The sequence below is a fragment of the Dama dama genome, chromosome 8 (genome assembly GCF_033118175.1).
Source record: "Dama dama isolate Ldn47 chromosome 8, ASM3311817v1, whole genome shotgun sequence".
In the NCBI taxonomy this organism is placed as follows: domain Eukaryota; kingdom Metazoa; phylum Chordata; class Mammalia; order Artiodactyla; family Cervidae; genus Dama; species Dama dama.
The window spans coordinates 8,871,470-8,886,132 of NC_083688.1; the positions used below are offsets into that span (position 1 = coordinate 8,871,470).

The 14,663-nt window shown below is 42.7% G+C and overlaps 1 protein-coding gene and 1 non-coding gene across 5 annotated transcripts in view; one reads left to right on the forward strand and one right to left on the reverse strand.

The window, feature by feature from the left end:
- Nucleotides 1-14,663, reverse strand: part of PAFAH2 (platelet activating factor acetylhydrolase 2) — a 41,190-nt gene that overhangs the window by 15,965 nt on the left and 10,562 nt on the right. For 3 of the 4 annotated variants that reach the window (XR_009693797.1, XM_061148266.1, XM_061148269.1), the window contains 5 exons: nt 8,263-8,331; nt 7,758-7,899; nt 6,731-6,844; nt 2,525-2,616; nt 361-531 (listed from right to left, as the gene is read on the reverse strand). Coding sequence is in view for 3 of the 4 variants with exons in the window: in XM_061148266.1 (XP_061004249.1) it covers nt 361-531; nt 2,525-2,616; nt 6,731-6,844; nt 7,758-7,899; nt 8,263-8,331 (588 nt within the window). In the remaining variant the exon portion in view is untranslated. The remainder of the gene's footprint in view (nt 1-360; nt 532-2,524; nt 2,617-6,730; nt 6,845-7,757; nt 7,900-8,262; nt 8,332-14,663) is intronic. The other variant, XM_061148268.1, reaches the window with a different exon arrangement.
- Nucleotides 14,352-14,460, forward strand: LOC133061114 (U6 spliceosomal RNA). The gene has a single exon (XR_009693944.1). It is a non-coding gene; the product is annotated as a U6 spliceosomal RNA (small nuclear RNA).

A 14,663-nucleotide genomic window follows, 5' to 3' on the forward strand; every position in this document is an offset into this window, starting at 1 on the left:
CTATCTCCACACTCTCCAAAAGACTCAATAAAATTCCCAAAGGAGATTAGAGATTTCTGGAGTCCACCCAGACCCTCACCTCTTCCTCTGCAATGCACAATCCCACAATATCCTTTTCCAGAAAGCAAAAGGTAAATCCTGCCATAAAGTCATGCCAACTAGTGAAGAAATCACTGCAGGTAGAGCTAAGTGGAGAAGGACGGATATGAAATTTGAAAGGCATTAAGATTTTGAGATATAGGAGGTATTTGGACATTCTATCCATGGGTAGAACTTCCAGATAATTTAGAGGGAGCCACACAGCTGAGTAGAAAATGGAGCAATCCCTGGAGATTAGGCATGACCTTGGGGCTTACTCACAGGACAGTTATGATCCTGGATTGGTCATGCTGGTCACAAATCTTCTTCATCAAGTTGACAGTTTCCGCTGTTTGGAACTTCTCAGCATTGATGAAGAAGATAGGGCCTCGGGCTGTGGGGTAAAAGTCACGTTCCAGAGGAAACATCCAAGCATCCAAAGCCACAGCACACCTGGAACAAGACCAGACATGTGGGATGGCCATGGAGAAACCCAAGCAAGAACAGTTAGGGTAGTGAGGGGAGAGTGAAGTTCTCCCTTTAGTGAGGCAAAGGCTCAGAAAGCCAGGAAGGGGAACCAGGGCCCACATCCTTCGGTTAGGATCTTTTTTAGAGACCCCTTTTCAGTTGAGTTCAGTTCAGTTGCTCAGTCGTGTCTGACTTTTTGCAACCCCATGGACTGCAGCACGCCAGGCTTCCCTGTCCATCACCAACTCCCGGAGCTTATTCAAACTCATGTCCATTGAACTGGTGATGCCATCCAACCATCTCATCCTCTATAGTCCCCTTTTCCTCCCACCTTCAATCTTTCCCAGCATCAGGGTCTTTGCCAATGAGTCAGTTCTTTGCATCAGGTGGCCAAAGTATTGGAGTCCTTCAGCATCAGTCCTTCCAACGAATATTCAGGACTGATTTCCTTTAGAATGGATTGGTTGGATCTCCTTGCTGTCCAAGGGACTCTCAAGAGTCTTCTCCAACACCACAGCTCAAAAGCATCAACTCTTCGGTGCTCAGCTTTCTTTATAGGCCACCAAAAATTCTTCTAGATTTTTAAACTCTCTGAAAGCACGGATCTGATTTCCTCCTTCTCTTGGCTCTACTCTCAGGCAGCAGACTTGAGTCACACAGAATGACACTTCATTCATTACTCACTCATTCATTCCACTCATCCGGTACCTACTCGGTGCTTAAGCCTTGTGTTGTGGATCCAGAGATAAATGACACAGTTCTGGGAACTCCGGGAGCAGTGGAGACAGAACACACAAGGCAGCAGAATGTAGCTCAGTGCTCTGATCATACAAGCTGCTAAGTCAGCCCAGAGCATACACAGCAGGTGGTCAGGGAAAGTCTCCCTGGGGCCACAACTCCAAGTCATGGCCACTTTGTCAAGCAGCAGTCTCTGTCACCAAGGGCAAAACTAAGGTCCTAAGATTAGCATCCTACCCGCCCCCACAATGCTCCCCCCAGCTCAATAAAGGATGATCATCTTCCCCTCAAATGATGGGCGCACAAATGGAAAACCCGATTCCTCTCTTTCCTTCTTCTCATACATCACTAAGTCTGGAAAATTCTAAAACCGATCCTGACTCCACCACCTCTCTCCATCCCCCCTCCTCCATGCTAACGCAAATCCCTCATCTCTCATCTTGACTCTGAAACCACCTCCCTCTAACCAGACTCCTTGTTTCCAGTCTTGTCCTACAGCCCGCTCTTCACATGTATGCATGCGTGCTAAGTTGCTTCGGTTGTGTCAGACTCTTTGGGACCCCAAGGACTGCAGCCTGCCAGGCTGCTCTGTCCAGGCAAGAATACTGGAGTGGGTTGCCATGCCCTCCTCATGGGATCTTCCCAACCCAGGAAAAGAACCTGCATCTCCTGCAACTCCTGCATAACAGGCTCTTTCTTTACCGCTGAACTACCGGAGGAGCCCTCATTCTTCACAGAGTGGTTTTTAAATGTAAATAAGATTTTTCTATACTTAAAATTTTTCAGTAGTTTCCCATCACACTTAGAATAAAATCTAACTTCCTTATCTGGCCAAAAGGCCCTGTGATCTGGCCGGTTTATCTTCCTAATCACATAGTTCCCCATCCTGCCCTGCTCCCTCTATGCTCCTCCCACACTAACACAGCAAGCTTCTTTCTACCTCAGGGCCTTTAGCTGTTCCCTGTGCCTAGACTGATCTTCTAGACCATTATGTAGGTTGACTTCTTTTCCTTAGTCTCAGCTTTTGTCACTTTCTCAAGGAAGCCTCCAGATACCCTAGCTTATCAGCCTGTTTCCTTCTCTTCCTTGCACTTGCCTGCAGGGGATCTGATTACTTGTTACTTTGTTTACCTTGCTTTCTTCTTCACCACTGAATCCCCACCTCCCAAAACAGTGCTGGGTACATAATACTTGCATGCATGGCATGTGGAGCTAACTGCAGCATCACTGGGAAACTCACCTAAATTGCGTCTCCTTGGCCAAGGCCAGAATAGCTGTGGCCCCTCCAAACGAATGTCCCATTACAGCCACGCGGCTCACGTCAATGCTGCCCTGAAGGAAGCCAAGTCAGAAAGGTAGGGGTGCTTTTTTTAGGGACTCTTCAGGGCAAGAGGAAGAAACAGGGAGACGATGACACAGAAGCATAATACAGAGCCCTCCAAAACCACGTTATTAAGCACCTCTTGCCCACTGGAGAGTAGCCACTCAGGCCATCCCTGGACCGAACAGCCTTCTCTAGGCAGGAATCCTGAAAACCACGTCTTTCACCTTTATTTTTATAATCTTACCATCTGTAATAGCTGGACCAGGTAGAAACTTGAATATCTATAAATAAATGAATAAACTGAAATTACGTGGCCAATCAGTGGAAGAGCACATTAAGGATGAGAACTCTCAGGAATTCCCTGACAGTCCAGTGCTTAGGACTCAGCACTTTCACTGCAGGGGCCTGGGTTCAACCCCAGGTCAGGGAACTAAGATCTTGGAAGCCATACAGCGCAGCCAAGAAAAAAAGAATAAGAATTCTCTTCATCTAGATCCTTGCCTTACAACAAGAGGGATGATACATGCACCAAATCAAGGGTAGAATGGGGGCGCTCCTGCTGCCCCTCCACTTTGCTCTGAAGCAAGGACTGCTTGTACTGAAACCGCCTCAGGTTCTACTTCCTCTGATATATGTCCTGACTTTTATCCAGCAGAGTGAGTCTGCTCACTCTAACAAGCTCTGCACGCATCTATTTCTGGTTGTCCCCAGAAGCCTTCAGGACATGGTTATATAAACAGCCACTGCAGCTGCCTGCTAAAGGGCTCAGGAAATCTCTCTTGGATTCACTGTCCAGCCTCTGCCCTGAACCTGTGCCCTCCTTTGCTCTCTGCAAAATCTAGCCCAAGATTTTGTATCTAAATTCTCCCCTTCATGGGACTTCCTTGGTGATCCAGTGGTTAAGACTTTGCCTTCCAGTGGTTAAGACTTTGCCTTTCAATGCCAGGGGTGCAGAATCCTGGTGGGGAAGCTAAGATTCCTACATCATTTCAGTTCAGTTCAGTTCAGTTGCTCAGTTGTCCTACATGCTTTCAGGTCAAAAAACCAAAACATAAAACAGAAACAATGTTGTAACAAATTCAACAGAGACTTTGAAAGTGGTCTGCATTAAAAAAAAAAAATTTTCTCCCCACTTTGCTAAATTCCTTCAGATGGGTCCAGGCCTCTTCAGCTTTTTTAATGGTAATATATTCACATAACTCTAAAAATCAGGAGCATACAGAAGTCTTCCCTTTCCACACAGTTGCCCACTCCCTACCCAGACAGGTAAGTTTCTTGTGTCTTTGCAGAGCTTAGTTATCCTATACAGGTACACATGAATATATACTTTCTTGCTTTTACATAAGTGATACTGTACCTCACTTTTTAATATAAGAATATTAGTATATCAAGAGCTTCCTTATCCTTTTTTACAGCCACATTTGATTTCACCATGCTACAGACCACTAGTGATCACCAAAACTGTTCTTCTTCCTGGACACATAGCTAGACTCTATTTCCCAGCAGTTAGATGCAGCCTTGTGATCAGATGTGGTAGTGGCTTTGTGATAGAATGTGAAAGTGATTATCTCCATTTCCCAGCCTGGTTATAAACACTCTTCTGTACCAGCCTCTACACCCTTTCCCATTCCTGGCTTAAAGCACATGGTAAAGGTGGGTTTCACAAGCGGAAGAGAGTAGAGCAATTAGAGGAAGGTAGCCGGTTCCCCGAGTCAGTCCTTGTATAGAAGCATCCATTTTGGACTTCATGTGGGAGAGAAATAAATCTCTTCTTGTGTAAGCCACTGAGATTTGGGGCTTACATGTTATAGCAATTGCTTCCAAGTGGCTCAATGGTAAAGAACCCGCCTGCCAATGCAGGAGCCGTAGGAAACTCGGGTCTGATCTCTGGGACAAGAATATCCCCTGGAGATGGAAATGTCAATCCACTCCAGTATTCTTGCCTGAAAAAAATCTCATGGACAGAGGAGCCTGGCAGGATACAGTCCATGGGGTCGCAAAGACTTGGACACAACTGAGCGACTGGGCATGGATGTTACAGCAATCAGTATTATCCAAAATAATACAACCATTGTTCCATAATCTATTAGACCAGTTGTGCTCACTTATGGGTGAACATTTAGGATACTATCAATCTTCCGTTACAACACACGACACTGGGATGAATAACCTTGTACATACATCATGTCGCAAGTGTGCAAGGATATGTAAAATAAATTCCCAGCATTGGAAATGGCTGGGTCCAACACAATGTGCACCTGTGCTGTTGACAGCTATTGCCAAACTGCCCTGCAAGGGACAAGCTGCACTCACACCAGTTACAGAGCAGCGCCTACTTCCCCACAGCTTTGCCAACAGGGTGAGTAATCAATTTTTGGATCTTGCCCAATCTGACAGATGAAAATTTACTTAGCTTTTTTTTTTTTTTTTAATATTTATTTTATTTACTTGGCTGCACCAGGTCTTAGTTGCAATATGCAAGACGTTCTAGTTGAGGCATGTGACTCTCAGTTGCGACACATGGGATCTAGTTTCTGGACCAGGGATCGAACCTGGGCCCCGTGCATTGGGAGCATGGAGTCCCAGCCACTGAATATTAGGGAATCCCTTTCTTAGCTTTTTTTTTTTTTTTTTTTTTAATTCTCTATTTCTCCAAAAGGCTGCCTCTGGAACTAATCCAGCTACATGTAGCCTGCCATTCCCCGATGCCTGTTTCAGGCCCATAGGCCTGAACTGCAGTGCCTGGGGCCTGCTTCTCCAGTGGGAACTGACAACACATGCTGGTAAAGTTCTCTGGATTTCAGGTCCTGCCTTATTTATTGGCTATCCAGGCTGATGCTTCTTCCCGGAAGACTTTACCAGAGCCTTTAAAAGATATTGTCTAAAAAGACTCTGGGACACAGGTTTCAGAGTCAAAAAGCCCCAGTGTAAAGTTTGACTCTACCACTCACTTAGCTATGTAACCTTGGGCAGATACTTGGCCTATTGGACCCTTGGTTTCTTTCTATGTTAAGATATAACAATGTGTGTTTGTGAAAAGAGCTCTTATCATAGAAAGTATTCATAAAGGACTCACTGTTATTTTATATATATATATATATATATATATATACATATACATACAAACCATTTTATAAATTTATGATTCTCATTCATACAATGGAATGTTACATGGCTATTAAAAAATCACACCACAGGAAAATACTAACTGGCATAAGAAGACATTCATACTGTTTTGCTAAATGAAAAAAAGGCCACAAACTAGCTTATATTAAATAATAACATTATTGTTTTTTTAAAAGCATTTTTAAAAGACCTAGAAGGACCAGGATCAAAAAATTCTGTTTCATTTTCTTTCATGCTTATGTGTGCTTTCTTGGCTCTCTAAATAAAGGCTGAGCTACTTTTCAGATTATGGGGAAAAGGATAGGATGGGGGAGGAAAATATACTTTTATAGGCACCAAATTTCATAGCAGGGATAGCTTCTCTCCTCCCAGGGGTCCTTAGGAGTCCCTTAAGAGAAGGAACAAGCCTGCAGTAGACGCACAGTGTCTGCAGCTCCACAGGCCTTCCTGTGTGAATGAACCATCTCTCCCTCACCTGCGTGGCCCCAACGGACTGTCAGCCCTGGTGCTCAGGTTCCCCTAATGCAGAACTGGGTGTATAACCTAGGCAGGCCAACCAGAATACCCTATCCCTCTGACATAGTGACTGGCTCAGAATGGGCATATGACCCAAGCAGAGCCATGGCCTTTCCAGATCACTGGAAGCTAAAAAGTCTCTTTTCCTTTTAAATCTACAGCTGAGTTGAAATGCAGGCTTGGAATGCCAGCAACCACCTTTCTTGCCTGATGGAGAGAGTCTGGTGAGAATGAAGCCCATATACACAGAATGGAGCTGAGCCAGGAGAAGGGAGACAGTGCCAAGAGCTTTGATGACAATGCTTGAGACCCTGGATCTAGCTACACTGGCCTAAAGCCAATCTGCCTTTGGTCTTCCTACTTATTTGAGCCAATAAATTATCTTTTGGTTGAAGCTAGTGAGTTAGGTTTCTGTTATTTGTAACCAAGAAAGTCTTGATGAATAAAAAATGTTCCAGGTCATACCAACTTCTGCCATACCTTCAAGGTCATCAGATCCAACCCGCCAGGCAAAATGTTGAGAATGGTCTGCCCAGCAGTGACCTCTTGTAGGATCTTCAACACCCTCATACACTCGCTTACCCTCTGATGCACCTGCAACAGAGACAGTCCTGGTGGGAGTGGAATGCCACGCAGCCATCCAGTGGGAATCTCAGTCCCCCTCAGAGCCAAGGAAGAATGCAGGGATGGTGTGCCCACCCACATCTCAGCAAGCACTGCGGGCCCCACATCCCGAGAAAGCCTCAGCTCCCTCACAGCCACTCACATCAGCCCCACCTATCAGCACAATGGAGCCAACCCAGCTATTCAGACTCTACCTACCTTTCCATGGCAAACAGAGGTGTAATATGGGTATACTGTGTGGCATATGAAAGCATCTCAAAAACAAAAGGACATAAAAGGGTTCCTATTTTCAACCCTGTACTGGATTCTGCTTGACCATTTATAGCATATGTCTACTGCTTTTGTCTGCTAGTACTCATCCACCCTTACTTCTATTAACCTTGACTTCTGAGGATTGCCCCTCACCAAAAATCTAGCAATGCATTTCTGATGGGAACTTCATATTTTGGTACTTCTCCCCAGCCTAAGAGTCTCTATCCAGGATCTTTTATATTATATCTTGGGGAAGAAATTGGGGACAACCCCCAAACAACCCTATTCTCTTAGATGGTGAGGGCGGACATGCAACCTCGTAAGGTAAGCCGGTTAGTAGATGAGACCAACCAGCAAGGGGACAGAAACGACAGTGGTTCCAGTGGTCCCATCCTTCCTACAGTCTGCTATGTAAACCAACCAATTCTCCTTTTGTGGAACAAGCTTGAGTTGGGTTTCTGTCACTTGCAATTGTTAAGAGTTTTGATTAAGACCTCATCTCTCAGCTGTGACGAGCTCAGGACCACTCTGAGTGAGATTTCAAAAGAAGTGAGTTCAAAGTCTTCTTAGTGAGTGTCTTATACAGAAGACAGGCTTAGTAAACTCTCTCTCCCTATTGGCATAAGCCTACCTGATAGTTCCGAACATAGAATTCCTTCTCCCCTTCCTCAATTTGACGGTGGGGGATCCATTCCTCCTCCAGGGCCTCATCATCAGGCTGGTTCTTCTCTGGGGTCTGCTTGCAGAAACAGGTGGCCGCAGCTGACCCATCCCTGCAACACATGTGGCCCAGGGACTTATCTCTCCCCTTTACCAAATCCTCCTTTTCAGCCAAGCCAGTCTAGCTTATCCTCTAGCTAAATGTGAAAAAGATAGGGGGCATACATAGGAGAGTAGAAAAACATGGGGATTTGGGGGACTGACCTGGGTTTGAACCCCAATTCAGCTGTGTCACTTTCAGCAATGTTAGTCAATATCTTTGAACCCTGGTGTCCTCATGTTTTAAAACGGATATAATCCCTACCTTGCCTAACACTAGGACTGGAAATAATATATCCACAGGAAACTAGCCTGTAGCCAAGCCCAGGGCGGCAGGCACCTGACCCATGATGGTTCGCTGTGACTGTCATCCTCACCTGTGCTCTGGTACAGCAACCACAAAGCCACGAGATGCCAGCTCCATGCAGAAGGCCGAATACAGCGTCCTAGAGATCCAGGAAGGAACCGAGGGAAGTGATCAAAGAATGGCCTGCCCTTAGCCTCCCGTCCAAACATGCTCTGCTAGTAGCCATCACAAAAGATGGAATGGAGGGAGCTTCATCTGCAACAGCCCTTCTTCAGGAGCTTTCCCCAGACAACATACCCCAACTCTCACCAAAGCTCCAAGTGTCCTCCTCCAGGGAGCATGTGCAGATTGATCCACCATGTTTTGCAACCCCATACACTGATTCATCTCCCTCATCCCAACCCCAATACAGTTTGGCTACTTCAAACAATTCCTTTTTTATTGTCTAAATATTGTGCATGCTGCATGCCAAGTCACTTCAGTTGCATCTGACTCTTTGCAACCCTATGGACCACACCCTGCCAGGCTCCTCTGTCCACAGGGTTCTCCAGGCAAGAATACAGGAGTGGGTTTCCATGCCCTCTGTATATTGTACATCTCCCAAATTAGTTGGTAAGCTTCTTGAGGACAGAGACTCTGGCTACTTTTTAACATGCAAATACACATCTGTGATTTAGCGTGTGGGTTCTTTTGGTCTGTCCTCCAACATTCAAAAAAAAAAATATGGCAAGCCCTGCTAATTGCCTACTCCAAACACCTATTTTCCCCTTCCTCCTTAATAACAGAATCTAATTTTCAGCTTTTGAACTGTAGTGTTGGAGAAGACTCTTGAGAGTCCCTTGGACTGCAAGGAGATCCAAACAGTCCATCCTGAAGATCAGTCCTGGGTGTTCATTGGAAGGACTGACGCTGAAGCTGAAACTCCAATACTTTGGCCACCTGATGCAAAGAGCTGACTCATTGGAAAAGACCCTGATGCTATGAGGGACTGGGGGCAGGAGGAGAAAGGGACGACAGAGGATGAGATGGCTGGATGGCATCACCGACTTGATGGGCATGAGTTTGAGTAAACTCCGGGAGTTGGTGATAGACAGGGAGGCCTGCCATGCTGCGATTCATGGGGTCGCAAACAGTCGGACACGACTGAGCGACTGAACCAAACTGAACTGAAGTTTCAGCTGAAGACACTCTCGTGGATCAAAATGACATTTCCCAACCTCTCTGTAGCCAGGTTTGTCTACATGACTACGTTCTAGTACAGCAACAGGAATATAATGCTACTCTAAGTGATTTAAAATTTTCTAGTAGATATATTTTTAAATAGTGAAAAGAAACAGAATTTTTTGGATATTTTGATGTTTGTCCTTCCAGTTCTTTTAAAAATGTATTTAAAAAGCAATAATGTTATTATGTAATGTAAGCTATTTTGTGGCCTTTTTTTTCATTTAGCAAAACAGTATGAATGTCTTCTTATGCCAGTTAATATTTTCCTGTGGTGTGATTTTTTTTAAAGCCATGTAACATTCCATTGTATGAATGAGAATGGCAAATTTATAAAATGGTGTGTGTGTGTGTGTGTATAATAACAGTGACTTCTTTATGAGTACTTTCTATGATAAGAGCTCTTTTCACAAACACACATTGTTATCTCTTTACATAGAAAGAAACCAAGGGTCTAAAAGGCCAAGTATCTGCCCAAGGTTACATAGCTAAGTGAGTGGTAGAGTCAAACTTTACACTGGGGCTTTTTGACTCCAAAACCTGTGCCCCAGAGTTTCTTTAGACAATATCTTGTAAAGGCTCTGGTAAAGTCTTCCAGGAAGAAGCATCAGCCTGGATGGTTAATAACCCAATATAGCTAAAACATTATCACTTCAACATATAATCAAGATTTTTAAGTTAACAAAGTATTTTATTGCACTATCTTTTTTTTTTCATATGAAGTCTTTGAAATCCAGTGTGTGTTTTATGCTTACAGCATATCTCAGTTTGGACCAGTCATACTTCAAATATTCAAGACACATGTGGCTAGACGTTACCATAACAGACAGGGCAGCTCTAGTCAATGGTATGTAAGCAGTTGTGTTATATATAGAACTTTCAGGAGAGTTCTCCCTTCCTATAGCATGGACTGTGGATGTAATCGCTAGAGCTAAGCAACCTCTCTAGGTCATGATATATTCTTAGAAGCAGAAGCCACACACACAGAGTAAGATTATAAAAGAAGTCTGCTTTTTTACTTTATAGAACTACCATATTAGCTCTGTCTAGTTTTACTTTATCTGAGCAAAAAATAAACTTTATATTATTTAGGTCACTATTGTTTGGAGTTTTTCTATTAAATACAACTTGCCTATACCCTAACTGATTCAGGAAGGTCAGTTACTTAAATTTCTTTTCACCTTCTCTCACTTCTCCTGGGGAGGCAATGAACAGGATTTAAGAGCTAGAGATTTCTGATCCCTCCCCAGTTCAGACTGTAACCTTGAGCAAGTCCGCCTTTCAGAGTTGGTTTGTTCATCTGTAAAATATTCTTCCACCCACCTACCTCACAAGACTATGTGGGAACCAAAGAAGACAGAGGCACATTACAAATGGTTAGGTAATATTTAAAAATACACACACCTCCCTGGGATGGAAAGTCACAAGTCTGTGACCCATGAGAAGGATTTCAGATCCTGAATTAACCATAGATACAATGAGAGGAAACCATGACCCTTTATCTCCCTGCCTATTTTTCTTGGAATTTCACTACGGTTAATGAAGAGTATTTATAATTGATTCACCCAAGTCTATTTAGATGTGAAACCTCAAGACAAAGTCTTAGACCAAAAAGACTACGCTAAAGTCATGCACTCACCTGTTCTCTCGAGAAAATACCTGTGAGCTTAGGAAAGAGTATTTCTTAGCTTCTTTTCTCCACTAGACTACAATCTGAAGGCAGGGACTCTATCTTATTCACTACTGAACACCCAGCCACAGCATAGGCCCTCGCACATTGCAGGTACTAAATTTACTGAATAAGAAAGCAACATTGAAAACCATCTTGCTGTCCTTCTAGCCTCATCTCTACATCTGCTCTCCACTTCCTGCCATAGACTATAATTATGTGCATCTAGATGCAGTCTCCTGTGGATTAAATTCCTTGATTTGTTTTATTTCTATATGTCCCACCTTTTTTTCATGCCAAGAAACTGGCACAGAGCAGGTGCTCAACAGAAATCTGCTGAATGTATGGAACCTAGCAAAACAAATATTTATTGGGAAAATACTGTTTTCCAGGTACTGCCCTAGACATCAGGAAAGAGAGAAGACAGACATGGTCTCTGCCTTCATGGAGCTTACAATCTAGTAAAAAAGACATATTTTAAAGAATAATCACATAAACAATTAATTCATTACAATTATGTTAAGTACTGAGAAGTACAGATGGTCTTATGAAAGCATGTCAGGATGGGTGTCCCTAAGAAGGTGACACCCAAACTAAGAACCTGAAGGTAATTTGGAATTAGCCAGGCAAAAGACTAAAGGTGGGGAGAAGAAGAGAGGAACAGAACAGGAAATATTCCAAGCAAAGGGAACAGCCACAGAGCACAGCACAGATGAAAACCCTAAGGCAGACATTTGCAGCATCATGGATGGACTGAGTGAAGTAGTGAAAGGTTGTTGCTGAGCCGTGAAAGAGGCCGGGATTCTTGGCTTCTGGAGGAGAAGAATTCAATCCAGGGCCAGTGATGAGGCTTGATCACTCAAAGCTTTTGTGTAGTAGTTTTATTAAAGTAGAAAAGAGATAGAGAAAGCTTCTGATATAGACCTCAGAAGGGGGCAGAAAGAGTGCCCCCCTGCTAGTCTTTAGCCAAATGTTATACAGCTACTAGCAGTCTGCTAATTAGAGAAAGAAAATGTCTCAAAACTCAGAGAATGGCATCAGGCCCCTCACCTACAACATGCATTTTGAGATAACACATAGGCACAAGGTGAGTTGTTGGGGCCATAAAATGATTGACAGGAATCTTGAAGAAAGGCAGGTTTCCAAGCAATACAGCCTCATTAACATAGCTTAAGAGAACATTTGCATGAGTAAAATAAACTGGTTCTGAGTCTTAGGCGGTATCAACTAGAAGACAGAGTCTAGAGTAAATACATGGTTCATTAACATAACTTAAGACAAACATTTCCATAAGAAAAAAGCACTGGTTAGTTCAAGGTTTGAGAAAAGATAAGTTCTGTGAGAGCTGGACTATAAAGAAAGCTGAGCGCTGAAGAACTGATGCTTTAGAACTGTGGTGTTGGAGAAGACTCTTGAGAGTCCCTTGGACTGCAAGGAGATCAAACCAGTCCATCCTAAAGGAGATGAGTCCTGAATATTCACTGGAAGGACTGATGCTGAAGCTGAAACTCCAATACTTTGGTCACCTGATGCAAAGAACTGACTCATTTGAAAAGACCCTGATGCTGGGAAAGATTGAGGGCAGGAGGAGAAGGGGACGACAGAGGAGGAGATGGTTGGATGGCATCACTGACTCAATGAACATGAGTTTGAGTAAGCTCCAAGAGTTGGCAATGGACAGGGAGGCCTGGCATACTGCAGTCCATGGGGTCACAAAGAATTGGACACGACTGAGCAACTGAACTGAACTGAAGTTCTGGTGGAACCAGGTGCCCTCATGGCAACACAGAATTTTAAAAGATACCTCTTTTTAAACTTGTATAGAGAAGGGGAAAAAATCTAACACTTGTAGTTTGTTTCCTCCTGCCACTTAAGAGAGAGATAAAAAATGTCTGATACTTGCTACCTATTTCCTCCATTTGGAGATCCCTGGCCTTCCTGCCTGTTACCCTTTCAGTAAGACAAAGAAATATTGCTAATTATATGTGGAATCTTAAAACAAAAAAAAGATACAAATGAACTTATTTACAAAACAGACTCACAGATTTAAAAAGCAAAGTTTTGGTTACCAGGGGGAAAGGGATAGTTAGGGAGTTTGGGATTGACATGTACACACTGCTATATCTAAAATGGGTAAGCAACAAGAACCTACTGTATAGCACAGGGAAATCTGCTCAATGTTATATAACAACCTAAGAAAAGAAATTTGAAAAGGAATAGATACATGTATATGTATAACTGAATTGCTTTGCTGTACACCTCAAACTAATGCTATACTGTTCATCAACTGTACTCTAATCTAAAAATAAAATTTTTATAATTAATTAAAAATTTATAATTTATTTTATTTTATAGTATTTATTTTATTAAATATTTTATAATATTTATTTTATTAAATAAAATTTTATAATCTAATTTAAAAAATAGAGCATGTCTCAAAGACAAAAAAATAAAATAAAAATTCCAGTATCTTCAAACAAAGAAAAAAACTCAAAAACTCTGAGGCAGAAACTAACATAGTACCTTTAGGGCTGTTTGTCTGGAAAGCTGGAGGTGGGCAAGTCGCAAGGAATGAGGCCAGAAACTTTGCCCTGTACCTGCCTTCAGATAAGATCATGACAAGAGCTGAATTAAGTTCAAAGGGCTACTAAATATAAAAAGGAATGCATCTGAGTTGGGTCTAATGAGGTGGACGAACCTAGAGCCTATTATACAAAGTGAAGTAAGTCAGAAAGAGAAAGACAAATATCATATACTAACATATATAAATATGGAATACACCTAGGTGCAGAAATAAGAATTCATGGGGAGAATTCTGAATGGATACTGACTTGGAAGGGTGGTACTGATGAACCTATCAACAGGGCAGCGATGGAGATGCAGACATAGAGAACAGACTTTTGGACACAGCTGGGGAGGGAGGTGGGATGATTTGAGAAAGTAGCACTGAAACATATACACGACCATAAGCAAAATAGATAGCCATTGGGAATTTGCTGAATGACACAGGAACCCAAAGCTCATGCTCTGTGACAACCTAGAGGGGTGGGATAGGGAGGGAGGTGGGAGGCAGGCTTAAGAGGGAGGGGACATTTGTATACCTATGGCTGATTCATGTTGATGTATGGCAAAAGCCAACAAAATATTGTAAAGCAACTATCCTCCAATTAAAAATAAATAACTTTTTAAATAAATAAAAAGAACTTATTGATGTTCCTCAGAGCAGGAATATGCCAAAGCAAAAAATAATAATAATAAAATAAAATAGAGTGCTCGCTTTGGCAGCACATATACTAAAAATTGGAACAATACAAGAGAAGATTAGCATGGCCCCTGCGCAAGGATGACACGCAAATTCGTGAAGCGTTCCATATTTTTTAAGAGCACCATGGGCAAGATCCAGCATCTGTACTAAGGCACAGCTTAATAAACCATACTAAACTATCAAAAAATAAATAAATAAATAAAATAAAATAGAGCTCCCTGGCTACAGTGTAGACAGTCGTTCCAGTGGAGGTGGGCTGTGTTAAGGCAAAAATAGATGACGTTGTGTAAGATTCTTGGACATAAACTAGACTTAA